At 42.0% G+C, this 19794-nt stretch overlaps 1 protein-coding gene across 2 annotated transcripts; it reads left to right on the top strand.

Annotated features, from left to right (window-relative positions):
* Nucleotides 1–2080: 2080 nt before the first annotated feature.
* On the top strand, nt 2081–19662 carry LOC110492369 (glucose-6-phosphate 1-dehydrogenase). 2 transcript variants are annotated; one of them, XM_021566623.3, is made up of 13 exons: nt 2081–5170; nt 6623–6744; nt 13771–13808; nt 13945–14053; nt 15804–16021; nt 16249–16407; nt 16572–16697; nt 16821–16914; nt 17257–17443; nt 17555–17790; nt 17936–18012; nt 18183–18275; nt 18390–19662. In XM_021566623.3, the coding sequence occupies exons 1-13, from the start codon at nt 5143–5145 to the stop codon at nt 18478–18480; spliced, it is 1578 nt and encodes a 525-aa protein (XP_021422298.1). In that variant the 5' UTR covers nt 2081–5142; the 3' UTR covers nt 18481–19662. The 2 variants fall into 2 exon arrangements, with proteins under 2 accessions (XP_021422298.1, XP_021422300.1); XM_021566625.3 differs by having other exon boundaries at nt 5132–5342.
* Nucleotides 19663–19794: the final 132 nt, after the last annotated feature.

Here is a 19794-nt window from a genome sequence, read left to right as displayed (position 1 = left end):
AAAAACAGACGTGCCAAGCTTGTAGTGTCATACCCAAGAAGACTCAACTGTAATTGCTGCCAAAAGTGCTTAAACAAATTACTAAGTACTTCAGAAATACAGTGTAGACATTGTTAATGTTGTAAATGACTATTGTAGCTGGAAATGGCTGATTTTTAAGGGAATATCAACATAGACGTACAAAGGCCCATTATCAGCAACCATCACTCCTGTGTTCCAATGGTACGTTGTGTTAGCTAATCCAAGTGTATCATTTTAAAATGCTAATTGATGATTAGAAAACCCTTTTGCAATTATGTTAGCACAGCTGCAAACTGTTGTCAGCTGCAAACTGGAGCATCAGCATTTGTGGGTTCGATTACAGGCTCAAAATGGCTAGAAACAAATAACTTTCTTCTGAAACTCGTCAGTCTATTCTTGTTCCGAGAAATGACGGCTATTCCATGCGTGAAATTGCCAAGAAACTGAAGATCTCATACAAAGCTGTGTACTACTCCCTTCACAGAACAGCACAAATTGGCCCTAACCAGAATAGAAAGAGGAGTGGGAGGCCCCGGTGCACAACTGAGCAAGAGGACAAGTACATTAGAGTGTCTAGTTTGAGAAACAGACACCTCTCAAGTCCTCAACGGGCAGCTTCATTAAATAGTACCCAAAATAGACCAGTCTCAGCGTCAACAGTGAAGAGGCGACTCCGGGATGGCAGAGTTGCAAAGAAAAAAACAAATCTCAGACTGGCCAATAAAAAGAAAAGACTATGATGGGCCTAGAAGGCCAGCATCCCGGAGTCTCCTCTTCATTGTTGACGTTGAGTCTGGTGTTTTGCGGAAGGCCCTAAAAATTGTCAAAGCAGTACCGGAGTTCTAAGTCTAGGACAAAAAGGCTTCTCAACAGTTTTTACCCCCAAGCCATAAGACTCCTGAACAGGTAACCAAATGGTTACCCGGACTATTTGCATTGTGTGCCCTCCCCCCTGCTGCTACTCTCTGTTGATCTTATATACATAGTCACTTTAACTATATGGTCATGTACAGTGCCTTGCGAAAGTATTCGGCCCCCTTGAACTTTGCGACCTTTTGCCACATTTCAGGCTTCAAACATAAAGATATAAAACTATTTTTTTTGTGAAGAATCAACAACAAGTGGGACACAATCATGAAGTGGAACGACATTTATTGGATATTTCAAACATTTTTAACAAATCAAAAACTGACAAATTGGGCGTGCAAAATTATTCAGCCCCCTTAAGTTAATACTTTGTAGCGCCACCTTTTGCTGCGATTACAGCTGTAAGTCACTTGGGGTATGTCTCTATCAGTTTTGCACATCGAGAGACTGACATTTTTTCCCATTCCTCCTTGCAAAACAGCTTGAGCTCAGTGAGGTTGGATGGAGAGCATTTGTGAACAGCAGTTTTCAGTTCTTTCCACAGATTCTCGATTGGATTCAGGTCTGGACTTTGACTTGGCCATTCTAACACCTGGATATGTTTATTTTTGAACCATTCCATTGTAGATTTTGCTTTATGTTTTGGATCATTGTCTTGTTGGAAGACAAATCTCCGTCCCAGTCTCAGGTCTTTTGCAGACTCCATCAGGTTTTCTTCCAGAATGGTCCTGTATTTGGCTCCATCCATCTTCCCATCAATTTTAACCATCTTCCCTGTCCCTGCTGAAGAAAAGCAGGCCCAAACCATGATGCTGCCACCACCATGTTTGACAGTGGGGATGGTGTGTTCAGCTGTGTTGATTTTACGCCAAACATAACGTTTTGCATTGTTGCCAAAAAGTTCAATTTTGGTTTCATCTGACCAGAGCACCTTCTTCCACATGTTTGGTGTGTCTCCCAGGTGGCTTGTGGCAAACTTTAAACGACACTTTTTATGGATATCTTTAAGAAATGGCTTTCTTCTTGCCACTCTTCCATAAAGGCCAGATTTGTGCAATATATGACTGATTGTTGTCCTATGGACAGAGTCTCCCACCTCAGCTGTAGATCTCTGCAGTTCATCCAGAGTGATCATGGGCCTCTTGGTTGCATCTCTGATCAGTCTTCTCCTTGTATGAGCTGAATGTTTAGAGGGACGGCCAGGTCTTGGTAGATTTGCAGTGGTCTGATACTCCTTCCATTTCAATATTATCGCTTGCGCAGTGCTCCTTGGGATGTTTAAAGCTTGGGAAATCTTTTTGTATCCAAATCCGGCTTTAAACTTCACAACAGTATCTCGGACCTGCCTGGTGTGTTCCTTGTTCTTCATGATGCTCTCTGCGCTTTTAACGGACCTCTGAGACTATCACAGTGCAGGTGCATTTATACGGAGACTTGATTACACACAGGTGGATTGTATTTATCATCATTAGTCATTTAGGTCAACATTGGATCATTCAGAGATCCTCACTGAACTTCTGGAGAGAGTTTGCTGCACTGAAAGTAAAGGGGCTGAATAATTTTGCACGCCCAATTTTTCAGTTTTTGATTTGTTAAAAAAGTTTGAAATATCCAATAAATGTCGTTCCACTTCATGATTGTGTCCCACTTGTTGTTGATTCTTCACAAAAAAATACAGTTTTATATCTTTATGTTTGAAGCCTGAAATGTGGCAAAAGGTCGCAAAGTTCAAGGGGGCCGAATACTTTCGCAAGGCACTGTACATACTACCTCAATTGGCCTGACCAACCAGTGCTCCCGCACATTGGCCTACCGGGCTATCTACATTGTGTCCCATCACCCACCAACCCCTCTTTTTACTCTACTGCTACTATCTGTTCATCGTATATGCATAGTCACTTTAACCATACCTACATGTACATACTACCTCAATAAGCCGGACTAACCAGTGTCTATCTGTATATAGCCTTGCTACTCTTATTGTCAAATGTCTTTTTACTGTTGCTTTATTTCTTTACTTACCTACACAAACAAACACACACACACACACAGACACCTTTTTTCGCACTATTGGTTAGAGCCTGTAAGTAAGCATTTCACTGTTGTATCGCGCACGTGACAAATAAACTTTGATTTGATTTGCGGGTAATTTTTAATGAAGCTGTCTGTTTCTGAAGCTAGACACTCTAATACCGTGAGTCTCAACTGTTGGTCGCGGGAAGGATTAAGGGGTCGCGAGACATGTGCAAGAACATAATATATACTATATTATTTTGAACGGTAACCGCTGCACCTAAACCTTTATTTTGAAAGGATGCCGCCGCATTGCTTATTGTTGCTGACTTTATACAACGTTACAGCGACACAGGCGTGCATGCAATGCACTGCTTATTGTTGCTGACTTTACACGCGCAGCACGTCCACAGTGATGAAATGGCTAGTTACAGTGGCTTGCGAAAGTATTCACCCCCTTGGCATTGTTCCCATTTTGTTGTCTTACAACCTGGAATTCAATTTTTTTGAGTGTTTGTATCATTTGATTTACACAACATGCATACCACTTTGAAGATGCCCCCCCAAAATTTGGGGGTGAAACAAACAAGAAAGACAAAAAAACAGAACTTGAGCTTGCTTAACTATTCACCCCCCAAAGTCAATACTTTGTAGAGCCACCTTTTGCAGCAATTACAGCTGCAAGTCTCTTGGGGTATGTCTGTATAAGTTTGGCACATCTAGCCACTGGGATTTTTTCCCATTCTTCAAGGCAAAACTGCTCCAGCTCCTTCAAGTTGGATGGGTTCCGCTGGTGTACAGCAATCTTTAAGTCATACTACAGATTCTCAATTGGATTGAGGTCTGTGTTTTGACTAGGCCATTCCAAGAAATGTAAATGTTTCCCCTTAAACCACTCGAGTGTTGCTTTCGCAGTATGCTTAGGGTCATTGTCCTGCTGGAAGGTGAACCTCCATCCCAGTCTCAAATCTCTGGAAGACTGAAACAGGTTTCCCTCAAGAATTTCCCTGTATTTAGCACCATCCATCATTCCTTCAATTCTGACCAGTTTCTCAGTCCCTGCTGATGAAAACCATCCCCACAGCATGATGCTGCCACCACCATGCTTCATTTTGGGGATGGTGTTCTCGGGGTTATGGGAGGTATTGGGTTGCGCCAGACATAGCGTTTTCCTTGATGGCCAAAAAGCTCAATTTTAGTCTCATCTGACTAGAGTACCTTCTTCCATATGTTTGGGGAGTCTCCCACATGCCTTTTGGTGAACACCAAACGTACCATTGGAACACAGGATTGATGGTTGCTGATAATGAACCTCTGTACGCCTATGTAGATATTTCATAAAAAATCAGACGTATCCAGCTACAATAGTAATTTACAACATTAACAAAGTCTACACTATATTTCTGATCGCTTTTCTGTTATTTTAGTGGACAAAAAAATAGTGACCCCAAACTTTTGAACAGTAGTGTGTGTATATATACACATAAAACTATGTGGACACCATTCAAATGAGTGGATTTGGCTATTTCAGCTACACCTGTTGCTGACAAGTGTATAAAATCAAGCACACAGCCATGCAATCTCCACAAACAACCATTGGTACTCAAATGATCTTACTGACGAGCTCAGTGACTTTCAACATGGCGCCGTCATAGAATGCCACTTTTCCAACAAGTCAGTTCGTGAAATGTTGGCCCTGCTAGAGCTGCCACGGTCAACTGTAAGTGCTGTTATTGTGAAGTGGAAATGTCTAGGAGCATATGTCTGTGTGTGGCATGTATCATGGATAATGAAATCAAGCATAAGCAGAGAAATTATGTTCCCCTGTGAAAGGAAGTATTTTCAGATAATGGACTAGCAAGGATTTTCAATACCAGATGATGATCTGTTGATTTACGTTTATTATTTTGAATTAGCAGTGTTTGGTGTCTCTTCCATGTTCATGCAGTTTATACATTACTTTATTTATAATCCCAGAAAGTATTTTGTCCAGGATTTGATCCAGGTTGGTCAAACACAAGACATAGCGTTTTCCTTGATGGACAAAAAGCTCAATTTTAGGCTCATCTGACTTCTTCCATATATTTGGGGAGTCTTCCACCCCCTCTGCTACATATCCACTTGCATGTCAGTGATGGCTATTTCTTATCTTTGATTGGTGTTTTTCTCTGAAGAGTGTACAGATAACCACGCCCCACCCATCTTTTGCTGGATTTGGAAATGTGACGTCATTGGAGGCAAATGGTGATGGGAAGTGGATCGAGCGCTGGTGAGTTTCCCTCTAAACCAATAAAATCACTGAATTCGGTTGCGTCATTTCGACAGGGAAGAAAGAAACTGCAATAAGTTTTGTGGCTTGTAGATTTACAGAAGTTTCGAGCGAAGACAGCTCTGTTTTCGCCACACTCTCAGATAATCGTTTGAATTGGAAATGGCTGGAAGTAAGTAACCATATATAGTTTTGTAAAGGTATTCTTCTGATTACGAACAGCTTGACAGTTAGCCGATGCTAGCAGGTCATTTTGCTGCTACATTCTTGTCATGCTGTCAAAACAGCCACGAACATGATGGGATGTTAGTGTCATGTCAGTATGGTATGCCATTAAATAAATGGCAGTATGGTATGCCATTAAATAAACGTTACTTTGATGGGTGACCTAGATCCAAATATTGTGTACATAGTATGAATAGTTTGCTTGCTAGCTAAGTTACCTTGTAACTTTACAGGTACAAATTCGGCTAGTTAGCGTGACTAGGCAAGTGAGTCAGTATTATTTCAGTAGTCACTGCTAGCTAGGTTCGGCCCTTTTTTAAAATACGGGTTTGGGCTGAGGATTTTGCTAATAACATTACAGTTACTGGTGTGTTGTAGCTGTGCGTCTGCAAAGTGGCGAACGTTTATCCGCGAAGGGTGCGCGGTCTGTAAATTGTATCTAATATTTGTATATAGTTCTAACCTGTTGCCATTTAGGTAAAATAAGAGTACTGCTTTTGAAGGTGGTACACAATACATCTTGATTATTTCTTATCAGCCTATGACCAGAAAGGGTAGGCCGATTATTTACCAAACGTGTAATGCAATATGGAACAAATGGTTGCGTAATACTTTTATCAAATGATTTGTGTTTTATGGTTTTATAGACTCTAGGCTGTTTGTGCCCTCTTTAAAATAAAGTGCTATTTGGCTAGAAGACATTTGGGGCTGAAACTGTTTTCCTCAAATGAAAAGGAGTGCTTCCTGAAAGTAAATCTACATTTTTCATATATCTGTTCCCCTTTGGACAATCTTACTGCTCGTAGAACACAAGGAAGTAGAAATAAGAATGTAGCAATCTATTCTGTCACTTATTGTAGCCTGCCTCTTCTGTCGATCCCAAGGCATTGCTGTGTCTCTGAGTGTTCAGATAGTTCATTGTTTGTGTGTGGTGTTATTTAACTTGCTATGTGTTTTGAAAGTAATTTTGGCTGTTATATACTCCCTTGGTATGAATCATTGTGCCAGACAGGCCCAGAGCAGTACTCTTACTGCTCTAGTCTATTGGCATAATAGTGTGATATTCAAAAATAGTTTTTACTCTCACTCCTTCAGTATGCTATTAAACTAGACTACAGTAGACTACACTGTATTATTCATATTGTGGGTTCCTACATGTATTATCATTCATGTTTGGCCAATCTTGTTATTGATAATAACTTGTTTTTGACATTTATCTTTGCCTAGGAAAATTGAGTGCCATTCCCCTCTCTCGGTCCGAGGTGTTCGGAGAGCTGCGGAAGGAGCTGCATGATGACAAGGAGTTCCATCATTCCGACGCTCACATCTTCATCATCATGGGAGCATCGGTGAGATGGGGAAATTAGAGGCTACTTTGATTACTGATGAATGACCCTGCAAGTTTTGACCCTCCACAGCACAGGCAACTTTATTTTTATAATTACAAAAGTTGTGAATGGGCTGGTGGAGTGAGTGTGTTTTGGATGCATATTGGAGCGAGTGACTGACAAAATAAGTGAATCAGTTGAGGTTGTGAACATCATCTATCTTCTTTTGGACTTTTATGAAATTCCCTGAAAATATGTGCCATTTAAGGCACTTTTGTCCAAACCAACTTAGTCATGTGTGAGTACATTTTACGTATGGTGGCCCCAGCAGGAATCGAACCCACAACCATTGGCATTGCAAGCGCCATGCATTACCGACTGAGCCACACAGGACCATAATGATGAAATTAAACCTATAATCAATTCTGAGGTAGTTCAAGATCGATCAGTTGCACTGGATTAACAATTTACTAAATGTAGGCTACCAAAATTAGGATACATTTGTCCGAGACACACAGAATTAGTCTTCTCCTAGAATAATTTCAATGTTTTGTTCAGTTATACCTATTTGATTTTAGGTGGACAGATAAGGGAACACATTTAGTGAGAACGGTGTGTTGAAACGGACAAGAGGGGTTGCACATTTGAGGGGTTGCACATTTGAGGGTTTGCACATTTGAGGAAATGTAGAAATTTCATTGAGACACATTACACAGAGCTTGTGTAACTAAGCAACCCCAGAATCACTTGTGCTTGCTGTAGTCTGGCCTTGATACAAAGAGAACTAACAATCATGAACCTTGATATTATGACACTGTTTGTTAGCCAATCATGTTCAGCTTGAACTGTTTGTTAGTTAATCATGTTGCGCACAGACAGTACGTTGGCCAATCATAGTGTACGAACTGATCTTTTGTTGATCAACTCAGCTGAATGACTATGTTCCCCAGTCACATAGAGATGGCCTAATGAGCCAGAATTATAGGTTGTGGGAAATTACTTTCTATCTCTTCTCCTATCAGTACCTACAAGGATTATCAATTCACTGACTCAGTCGAGTCACTTTGAAGTTGCATTTTCTTACAGTATTTCCTTCTCTAGAAAAGTCCTCTCTTGGCCTACAATGTTTTTTCATGTTTTCGCCTGTAACACCTGCCCAGTTAACTGATAAAATGTACTTTCGGAGAGGAGCTCAATGTATCATTCTTCCGCCCACTTCTCCATTTAGGCCGGTTCTCCCACTCTATTTTCTCTTGGTTGAAAGGAGTGGTGCAAGAGCTGAATAGTGCAGTGTCACCGTAATGAAAGGAAACTGCTGACAAAGGTAGTAGAGGCATGTTGGGAATCAGAATGGGGGAATGGTAATGGTGGTAAGGCATAGCCTTGTGGTGTCTATGGTGGTTTTTGGGAACAGTGATGTACATAGGCTACTGTAAAATATGGTTTGTGTGCAATGCTGCAATCGGTCCTTGACACTCAGCAAGCACACACCAATCACAAGCTGGTGTTACATGTACACAAAAATACACCGCAGGCACACACACCACCTCACTCAACATGGCCTCATTACAGTCGCTCTGCCAATGAAACATTAGTAAATATTAATGATTAACTGAAGAATGATGAGAGAAATGTGATTCGATGGTGTTTGTCAAGCCACCCCCGGTTTGCATTTTCCTCTCAGCTGAGGCGGGACAGAAGGCCAGTAGTCATGGACAGACTGAGGATGGGCATAGGCTAATGCATATCAGTTTAAAGGTGTAACCCATTTTGTCATTAGACACAAATCACTGGAATAAGACACAATAGTCCATAAGGCCATTCGGATGAATTATTATGTTTAAGTTTTTCCCCAAGTGGCATACCAAGCCCGCTTGGTGTTCAACCTTCCTAAGTTCTCCCATGTCAACTCGCTCCTCCGCACACAGCTCACATCATCTTCAAGACCCTGGTGCTTGCCTATGGAGCAGCAAGGGGAACTGCACCTCCTTACCTTCAAGCTTTGCTCCAACCCTACATCCCAATCCGAGCACTCTGTACCGTCACCTCTTGTCCCTCCCACCCCTACAGGAGGGCAGCTCCCGCTCAGAAGAGCTTGGACTGGGTTGTCTCTTCTGCAGTCCTCATGCCTCCTTGCAGCATGCCTAAGGCATGTTCACGCAGATGAGCAGGGACCCTGGGAATCTTTCTTTTGGTGTTTTTCAGAGTCAGTAGAAAGGCCTCTTTAGTGTTTAAGTTTTTATAACTGTAACCTTAATTGCCTAACGTCTGTGAGCTGTTCTTGTCTTAACGACCGTTCCACAGGTGCATGTTCATTAATTGTTTATGGTTCATTGAACAATCATGGGAAACAGTGTTTAAAACCTTTACAATGAAGAATCTGTAGTTATTTGGATTTTTACAAATTATCTTCGAAAGACAGGGTCCTGAAAAAGGAACGTTTATTTATTTTTTTGCTGAGTTTATGTTAACATAAAGAGAGGACGAATATTTTTGGTATACATCTTTTAAGGTGTCTAGTATTGATATTAGAGGTCGACTGATTATGATTTTTCAACGCCGATACCGATTATTGGGGGACCAGAAAAGCCGATACCGATTAATCCGCCTATTTATTTATTTATTTATTTATTTATTTATTATGTATTTGTAATAAAGACAATTACAACAATACTGAATGAGAACACTTATTTTAACTTTAATATAATACACCAATAAAATCAATTTAGCCTTAAGTAAATAATGAAACATGTTCAATTTGGTTTAAATAATGCAAAAACAAAGTGTTGGAGAAGAAAGTAAAAGTGCAATATGTGCCATGTAAGAAAGCTAACGTTTAAGTTTCTTGCTCAGAACATGAGAACATATGAAAGCTGGTGGTTCCTTTTAACATGTCTTCAATATTCCCAGGTAAAAAGTTTTGGGTTGTAGTTATTATAGGACTATTTCCCTCTATACCATTTGTATTTCATTAACCTTTGACTATTGGATGTTTTTATAGGCACTTTAGTATTGCCAATGTAACAGTATAGCTTCCGTCCCTCTCCTCGCTCCTCCCTGGGCTCGAACCAGCAACACAACGACAACAGCCACCATCGAAGCAGCGTTACCCATGCAGAGTAAGGGGAACAACTACTAAAAGGCTCAGAGCGAGTGTCGTATGAAACGCTATTAGCGCACACTAGCTAGCTAGCCATCTCACTTTGGTTACACCAGCCTCATCTCGGGAGTTGATAGGCTTGAAGTCAAAAACAGCGCAATGCTTGACGCACAACGAAGAGCTGCTGGCAAAACGCACGAAAGTGCTGTTTGAATGGATGTTTACGCGCCTGCTTCTGCCTACCACCGCTCAGTCAGATACTTGTATGCTCAGTCAGATTATATGCAACGCAGGACATGCTAGAAAATATCTAGTAATATCATCAACCATGTGTAGTTAACAAGTGATTATGATTGTTTTTTATAAGATAAGTTTAATGCTAGCTAGCAACTTACCTTGGCTTACTGCATTCGCGTAACAGGCAGTCTCCTTGTGGAGTGCAACGAGAGAGAGGCAGGTCGTTATTGCGTTGGACTAGTTAACTGTAAGGTTGCAAGATTGGATTCCTCGAGCTGACAAGGTGAAAATCTGTCGTTCTGCCCCTGAACGAGGCAGTTAACCTACCGTTCCTAGGCCGTCATTGAAAATAAGAATGTGTTCTTAACTGACTTGCCTAGTTAAATAAAGGTATAAAAAAATATATTTAAAAAATTGGCAAATCTGTGCCCAAAAATACAGATTTCCGATTGTTATGAACACTTGAAATCGGCCCTAATTAATCGGCCATTCTGATTAATCGGTCGCCCTCTAATTGATATATGCATTTGCAATTACTCAACTTTGTTCAGTGTGGTCATAGAATGAGTAAACATGTTGACGGCGAAAATAGTGACCGGCGGGGTAACACAGTGCATCAGATCATGACAGGAACAACGTTATCAGTGATGATGACCTACCCACCCCCCTCCACTGTTGCTAATGAAGAGCCAAGAGGGTCCAGTCAGAAGAGCTAAGGGAAAAGCTGTAGGTGGTCAAAAATAAAGATTGATTGTTCAAATGATCGAAGAGGCCTGCCACCGCTGTGATTTAACACATAGTATTCAGCCCAAATGCTACAGAATGTGTCAAACAAAGCTGCCCCAACCCAATGGATGTTTTCCTACTAATGTATCCACCCACCCTAAGAGAGATCACCATTGACATGTCCAACCTCTACTCCACCCAGACCAAGGACAAGCAACTGTATCTGAGTATGGATGAGCTCCTTACATTCTATGGGATCCTTATCACATCTGGGTACAGCTCTGTTCCAAGAAGACGCATGTACTGGTCACTTGACAGTGATGTACACAATGAAAGCATTTAATGTAATGTGGCGAAATCGCTCTGATGAAATAATGGCCTCCGTTCATGTGGTTGACAACACAAAGATCACTGATGACCCATTTTAAGGTTAGGCCCATCTTCTCCCAGCTCAATCAGTCATACAAAGTCATGCCATTTCAGGAATGGCTGTCATTGGATGAGAGCATGATCTAATCCTATGGCCGACATGGATGTAAGCAATTCATAAGAGGTAAACCAATCCGTTTTTGTTACAAGCTATGGGGCCTTGTCTCATCCAGTGGTTACATGTGGAACCATATGGTGGATCCCACACTATCCTCCCTGAGACTGGGTTGGGTCCCACAACCAAATTGCATCAACCGATACAATGAGCACATGGGTGCTAAGAAGTGGTGATGGCCGATCTTTGCATGGTCTCTCAACAGTGCACTCGTAAACAGCCGTTTCTTTTACAGAGACGTTATGGGAGGGGCCATAGACCTTCTCACGGATAGTGGCACAGTCTCTTAAGCAAACGTTTGGCACGAAACCACTGAGCCGCGGAAGGAGATCTCTACTGGTTGCTACTGTTGAAGATCAGGCAAGATATGACAAAGCTTCTTCTCACTGGCCAATCAACACGATGCACCGGTAACAGATGTCGGCATTGTGACACGCACTACCTATGCATGTGAGAAATGCAGAGCACCACTGCAAATTGAGTGCGTCAAGATATACCATGAACAGTAGAAAAGGAGATGAGAGTGAATGAAAAAGGGCTGAAAAAGCCCCAAAAAGAAAAGTCAAAAGCCGAGAAGCCGACAAAAGGGAAAAAGACACTCAAAATGACTGAAATGTTTTTAGAAAACGTCAATTAATTCAAGACATACTGTCTGACTGATTGTAGTTCAAAATAGTGATGCACAAATTTAATCATGCACTTGGTTCTGAAGCCTTACCTACTAAGATTGATTTTGTTCAGTGTAGGCCTCTACTTGAAAGCATATTCTACAGGCTACCTCTATCCTAAATGTTACCTTTATGTTCAGTGGGAATGAATCACACAACTGCTATACAGTTGTTTGTCATTGACATTTTAGTGCAACATTCACTATGTTACAATGAATATTGCACTGAAGTACAAGTTCAAATGTTACAATAAAGTTACAATATTAATGTTTGTTACTTTAACATAAAGGACATGTTGCACTAAAGTAATGTTGAAATAGGTTGATTTAAAAAAAAAAAAATGTATTTGCGCTCAGTATTCATATCAATGTTGTGTAAGTGTTTTTGATAATGTAAAATAGTCACACTAGAATGTGATGGGACCTTCTAGTGGCAAAGCTGGGGACTGCCAGTGATGTCTCACCTAGTTATTTTAAGATGAATGCACCAATTCTAAAATCACTGTACTAATAATCACCACACTGATGGACCTGAATGAAGCGTCTGTCTGTAGTGCTGCTATACTGTGGTGCAAAAAAGTATTTAGTCAGCCACCAATTGTGCAAGAGAGAGATCTGTAATTTTCCTCATAGGTACACTTCAACTATGACAGACAAAATGAGAAAAAAAAATCCAGAAAATCATTGTAGGATTTTTAATGAATTTAATTTGCAAATTATGGTGGAAAATAAGTATTTGGTCAATAACAAAAGTTTATATCAATACTTTATATACCCTTTGTTGGCAATGACAGAGGTGAAGACTTACAGAAAATGTTTGACAAGGTTTTCACACACTGTATAACACGGACTTTCAACTCCCTCCAAAGATTTTCTATGGGGTTGAGATCTGGAGACTGGCTAGGCCACTCCAGGACCTTGAAATACTTCTTACAAAGCCACTCCTTCGTTGCCCGGGCGGTGTGTTTGGGATCATTGTCATGCTGAAAGACCCAGCCACGTTCCTTCTTCAATGCCCTTGCTGATGGTAGGCTTTGTTACTTTGGTCCCAGCTCTCTGCAGGTCATTCACTAGGTCCCCCCGTGTTGTTCTGGGATTTTTGCTCACAGTTCTTGTGATCATTTTGACCCCACGGGGTGTGATCTTGCGTGGGGCCCTAGATCGAGGTAGATTATCAGTGGTCTTGTATGTCTTCCGTTTCCTAATAATTGCTCCCACAGTTGATTTCTTCAAATCAAGCTGCTTCGCTATTGCAGATTCAGTCTTCCCAGCCTGGTGCAGGTCTACAATTTTGTTTCTGGTGTCCTTTGACAGCTCTTTGGTCTTGGCCATAATGGAGTTTGGAGTGTGACTGTTTGAGGTTGTAGACAGGTATTTTATACTGATAACAAGTTCAAACATGTGCCATTAATACAGGTAACGAGTGGAGGACAGAGGAGCCTCTTAAAGAAGTTACAGGTCTGTGAGAGACAGAAATCTTGCTTGTTTATAGGTGACCAAATACTTATTTTCCGCCATAATTTGCAAATAAATTCATAAAAAATCCTACACTGTGTTTTTCTGGATTTTTTTTCTTCTCATTTTGTCTGTCATAGTTGAAGTGTACCTATGATGAAAATTACAGGCCTCTCTCATTTAAGTGCACAATTGGTGACTGACTAAATATTTTTTTTGTGTGTGTATATAGCTAGCCTCTGTTTCAATCAACATTTTAGAGGTGACTAATCTGGTTTTGTGTTAACATGTTAATAATGTTCATATGTTTCTCTTTAGGGGGATCTAGCCAAAAAGAAAATCTACCCAACTCTGTGGTGAGTGTGCAGCCTCTTTAGTCTTAAAATGAGAAGTGGCTATCACAGGGCAGCTGTGGATTTTCTCTGGTGTCAAGTGATGAGTAAAAACTCCTAATGATCCTCCTTTCTGTTCTTATACCCCCGTCTCACTCAGGTGGTTGTTTAGAGATGGTCTACTCCCTGAACAGACTCACTTTGTGGGCTTTGCACGCTCTGACCTGACGGTGGATTCCATCAAAACTGCCTCCATGCCCTATATGAAGGTGAGACTTTCCAAATGAACGCATTACATATTGACCCACATTTTTACACTGTGTGGGTTAATGCATATGTACAGTGCCTTGCGAAAGTATTCGGCCCCCTTGAACTTTGCAACCTTTTGCCACATTTCAGGCTTCAAACATAAAGATATAAAACTGTATTTTTTTGTGAAGAATCAACAACAAGTGGGACACAATCATGAAGTGGAACGACATTTATTGGATATTTCAAACTTTTTTAACAAATCAAAAACTGAAAAATTGGGTGTGCAAAATTATTCAGCCCCTTTACTTTCAGTGCAGAAAACTCTCCATAAGTTCAGTGAGGATCTCTGAATGATCCAATGTTGACCTAAATGACTAATGATGATAAATACAATCCACCTGTGTGTAATCAAGTCTCCGTATAAATGCACCTGCACTGTGATAGTCTCAGAGGTCCGTCAAAAGTGCAGAGAGCATCATGAAGAACAAGGAACACACCAGGCAGGTCCGAGATACTGTTGTGAAGAAGTTTTTAAAGCCGGATTTGGATACAAAAAGATTTCCCAAGCTTTAAACATCCCAAGGAGCACTGTGCAAGCGATAATATTGAAATGGAAGGAGTATCAGACCACTGCAAATCTACCAAGACCTGGCCGTCCCTCTAAACTTTCAGCTCATACAAGGAGAAGACTGATCAGAGATGCAGCCAAGAGGCCCATGATCACTCTGGATGAACTGCAGAGATCTACAGCTGAGGTGGGAGACTCTGTCCATAGGACAACAATCAGTCGTATATTGCACAAATCTCGCCTTTATTGAAGAGTGGCAAGAAGGCCATTTCTTAAAGATATCCATAAAAAATGTCGTTTAAAGTTTGCCACAAGCCACCTGGGAGACACACCAAACATGTGGAAGAAGGTGCTCTGGTCAGATGAAACCAAAATTGAACTTTTTGGCAACAATGCAAAACGTTATGTTTGTCGTAAAAGCAACACAGCTGAACACACCATCCCCACTGTCAAACATGGTGGTGGCAGCATCATGGTTTGGGCCTGCTTTTCTTCAGCAGGGACAGGGAAGATGGTTAAAATTGATGGGAAGATGGGTGGAGCCAAATACAGGACCATTCTGGAAGAAAACCTGATGGAGTCTGCAAAAGACCTGAGACTGGGACGGAGATTTGTCTTCCAACAAGACAATGATCCAAAACATAAAGCAAAATCTACAATGGAATGGTTCAAAAATAAACATATCCAGGTGTTAGAATGTCCAAGTCAAAGTCCAGACCTGAATCCAATCAAGAATCTGTGGAAAGAACTGAAAACTGCTGTTCACAAATGCTCTCCATCCAAACTCACTGAGCTCGAGCTGTTTTGCAAGGAGGAATGGGAAAAAATGTCAGTCTCTCGATGTGCAAAACTGATAGAGACATACCCCAAGCGACTTACAGCTGTAATCGCAGCAAAAGGTGGCGCTACAAAGTATTAACTTAAGGGGGCTGAATAATTTTGCACGCCCAATTTTTCAGATTTTGATTTGTTAAAAAAGTTTGAAATATCCAATAAATGTCGTTCCACTTCATGATTGTGTCCCACTTGTTGTTGATTCTTCACAAAAAAATACAGTTTTATATCTTTATGTTTGAAGCCTGAAATGTGGCAAAAGGTTGCAAAGTTCAAGGGGGCCGAATACTTTCGCAAGGCACTGTATGTGTGTTTGTGCATGTTTATAGACGTATGACAACATTCCTATCTCTCTGTGGTCCCAGGTGGCAGACTCTGAGGCGGAGCGGTTGTCTGTGTTCTTCAGCCGTAACTCTTATGTCAGTGGAAAGTACACCGAGGAGAGTGCCTTCTCCAACCTCCACACCCACCTGTTGTCCCTGCCCGGGGGGGGAAAGGCCAACCGCCTCTTCTACCTCGCCCTGCCGCCCAGCGTCTACCACGATGTCACCAAGAACATCAAGCACCACTGCATGAGTACCAAGTCAGTAAGCCTGTCATGTCTTGCTGTTCAGTCTCTGACTCCCTCTCCTCTCAATCCTCCTCTGTGGTGTTGCTAAGGCCTTGAACAGGCCTGTTCATATTTAATCCACTTGCTTCATGTAATCGGTCTTGTCTGGGGAGAGCTGCTCATTAGATTAGCTTCTCCCTCTTCCGTTGTTTAATATCCAAAACATGCTTACCTCCCCTCCTATCTGTGTGTTTTATTAGGGGCTGGAGCAGAGTGATTGTGGAGAAGCCATTTGGTCGTGACCTGCAGAGCTCAGAGGAGCTGTCCACCCACCTCTCTTCCCTGTTCACTGAGGACCAGATCTACCGCATAGACCACTACCTGGGCAAGGAGATGGTGCAGAACCTCATGGTCCTCAGGTACAGGACAAATGGTCTCCACTCTTTTTCTATTCTCTTTTGCAGTCTCTGTCCCTCACTGTCTTTGGGGTGAGAAAGAACAACATTAATAAACAGACAGCTGTGTGTGTTTCAGCTATGTCCATGTCAATAAGGCTGAGGTTAAACGGTGGTAAATATTCCAGGTTTGGGAACCGGATCTTTGGGCCCATCTGGAACAGGGACAGCATAGCTTGTGTGGTCCTCACCTTCAAAGAACCCTTCGGCACCCAGGGCCGGGGCGGCTACTTTGACGACTTTGGAATCATCCGGTGAGGAGAACTGCGTTAGCGCTCAATGACATCAAACCTCAATGAAGGCATTTATTCTTGCCATGTTCTACTAGTAGGTCTGTAACTTCTCACCCTCCATTTTGTATTACATTTTTTTTTCAGGGATGTCATGCAGAACCACTTGCTCCAGATGCTCTCGCTGGTTGCCATGGAGAAGCCTGCCTCCACCAGCTCTGATGATGTCAGGGATGAAAAGGTACAGCAACATGGACACAAACTAAAGCCCAAAATGCACATCTTCACTTGACTCCATTGGCCCCTCCAGAAAACTGACAATCTTTATTAGTTAGTAAAACCAAACAGAATAAACAAGTAGACTTCAAACCAATCACTTCGTACTCTCTCTCCCTGACCACCGTCTCCCTGACCACCGTCTCCCTGACCACCGTCTCCCTGACCACCGTCTCCCTGACCACCACTGTCTCCCTGACCACCACTGTCTCCCTGACCACCACTGTCTCCCTGACCACCACTGTCTCCCTGACCACCACTGTCTCCCTGACCACCACTCTCTCCCTGACCACTCTCTCCCCTGCAGGTGAAGGTGCTGAAGTGCATTGCCCCCATTACCATGTCAGATGTGGTGTTGGGGCAGTATGTGGGTGACCCAGAGGGAGAGGGGGATGCCAAGCTGGGTTACCTTGATGACCCCACTGTCCCCAAAGGCTCCACCCAGGCCACCTTCACCACAGCTGTGCTCTACGTGCACAACGAGCGCTGGGATGGTGAGAACCTCGGTTTTCTCTCTCCCTCCAGTCTTGCTTGTTGTGCTTTCACTGTCTGGTAAAACCAGCTCACTCCTCAGTGATAACTGTAATTACTCTGTTCTTCCAAAGGTGTTCCCTTCATCCTGCGTTGCGGCAAAGCCCTGAACGAGAGGAAAGCGGAGGTGCGGTTGCAGTTCACGGATGTTCCGGGGGACATCTTTGGAGCGCAGTGTCGTAGGAATGAGCTGGTGGTGCGTGTGCAGCCCAACGAGGCCGTCTATGCGAAGATGATGAGCAAGAAACCAGGAGTGTATTTCCACCCGGAGGAGACGGAGCTGGACCTCACCTACAAAAGCCGATATAAGGTGAGATACTGAATGAACCCCCCCATCACTCATAGAAAACAGACACTCGCACACTACCTCACCACGCTCACATTTTAGCAACCCATATATAGGCAAAATGTTCAACCTTATTTGCTCAATTTTCACTAATCTTTTCTCTCCTCAGGATGTGAATTTGCCCGACGCCTACGAGCGTCTCATCCTGGACGTCTTCTGTGGCAGCCAGATGCACTTTGTCAGGAGGTCAGTCAGGCTCTGTCTTGCTCAGAAGTCCCTTCTGTTGCCATGGTGTTTGTGTTATGAAAATAAGACTGAACATGCATTATATTTATGTCCACAAGATGGTGCAATGCAGCCCATTGGCTGCATTACTATGTGCTACTCTCCTTACATTGTGTTCTCTATTCACTCAGTGATGAGCTGAGGGAAGCCTGGAGGATCTTTACGCCTCTCCTTCATCAGATCGAGAGCGAGAAACCTCCCCCCATCCCCTACATATATGGAAGGTAAGATTTACCATTCACAGTTAAACAAGTATCGCAAGTCAATAGTCCCATTAATTTGTCAGTGGTATTTTTGGTTTTATTTTGTGATTGATTTGTTCTTTCCCTTCTTCCTAGCCGGGGTCCAACAGAAGCAGATGAGCTATCAAAGAGGGTTGGTTTCCACTATGAAGGAACATACAAATGGGTCAACCCCCACAAACTGTGAAACAGGATGGCAGGAGAGGGGGAGGGGCCAGAGCGGGGTAAATGAGCAGCAATACTTTGGTCTGATGGAGTTATTGCTCTTTCCTTTCCAGACCTGTCAGGGCAACAGTCAACAGAGAGATTAGGATATATATGCATGTATGGAAAGGAAGCTATGTAAAAGTATGGGAACAGACTAGGTCTCAGCTACTACATGAATGCTCATCAGGTCTTAACTAGTCGGGGGGGCACTTAACCACTGGGGATGAAGGGAGCGAGAGAAACACTAGCCACATTTCTGTTTCTCCCTCTTCTTCCTGAAGTGTGCACTCTTTTGGTTCTCTTAATGGATTCAAAAGCTGTGGTTGTGATCTGATTCTCTACCCTGCCACTGCTTGTTTCCAACATACTCCTCACACCTTGAGGTAGTGTTCGAATACAAACTTCAGGGAAAAGGGGGTGAAACAGAATTAGGCCAGAGTTGTGACATTAGTAACCATAGCTATCAAAAGTTGGAGATGGAGAACAAAATGTAGATAACCCATTAATGGTGGGAATTACAATGAATGTCTACCACCCTCCACTATGACCACATGTATAAACGGATATAATTGTACTACTTTATAATGCTCTGCAGTTGTTGTTTTTACTATTAAGGTTATCCTTTTGTTTTTCTCATGCTATTTTGGACCAAGGAAAACCATGTTGCATAGTAATAATCCTTATTGTTATTATGAAGTGGGTTCAGAACATGGTGGTTTAATGCAGAGGTCAATATTTTCTGCAGGCAGTTTCTCATCTTGAATTTCTTAAGACCAACATTGTATTTAGAACAAAGCTTTGGTGTGCTGAATTCCAAGAACTGAGTTCTCTCATTCTCACTCTGTTACTTTGCTTTTTGTTGACATTTTCTTACATTTCCAGGCATGGCCTATTGAAGTTAATGATCATTTTGGATAAGAGTTTAGAAATGACAAGGTCTGTCACAGGGTCAACATAATGCTGTCTATTTAATGGTATACTGTGTTATAGACTGAACATTCACATGTTATTTCCAGAACTTATTTTTGTGTTCAGTCTCCATTGATACAGGTATTTTGTGTTTAAGGGGTTGGTCTCTAGAAGTATCTTGCATTCTTGTCACAATGTTGCTGCTTTTTTTTGTTTTTAATTTATATGCTCAATAAATAGATTTGCATTACAATTTTGGCAATTTGTCTCATGTAAAGAACAGAAATGTCAAATGTAGCATACAATATAGGGGGGGAAATTGACCTGTTGATACAGCCTTTTCATGTGAAACTGGTCTGACGTAAAGGGGTGTCTACATCTTACA

This window comes from Oncorhynchus mykiss, chromosome 16 (assembly GCF_057628025.1).
Source record: "Oncorhynchus mykiss isolate SJ-2025 chromosome 16, ASM5762802v1, whole genome shotgun sequence".
NCBI lineage: Eukaryota > Metazoa > Chordata > Actinopteri > Salmoniformes > Salmonidae > Oncorhynchus > Oncorhynchus mykiss.
Note: the sequence above shows the minus strand (reverse complement) of the source record. Positions and strands in the feature narration are given on the sequence as shown.

Bases quoted from the DNA above. Each gene is read 5' to 3' on its own strand.
- LOC110492369 (XM_021566623.3), top strand. From the start codon at position 5,143: ATGGTGATGGGAAGTGGATCGAGCGCTG. The intron at 14,054-15,803 runs GTGAGACTTTCC...CTGTGGTCCCAG, and splicing joins CCTCCATGCCCTATATGAAG to GTGGCAGACTCTGAGGCGGA. The intron at 17,444-17,554 runs GTGAGAACCTCG...GTTCTTCCAAAG, and splicing joins GCACAACGAGCGCTGGGATG to GTGTTCCCTTCATCCTGCGT.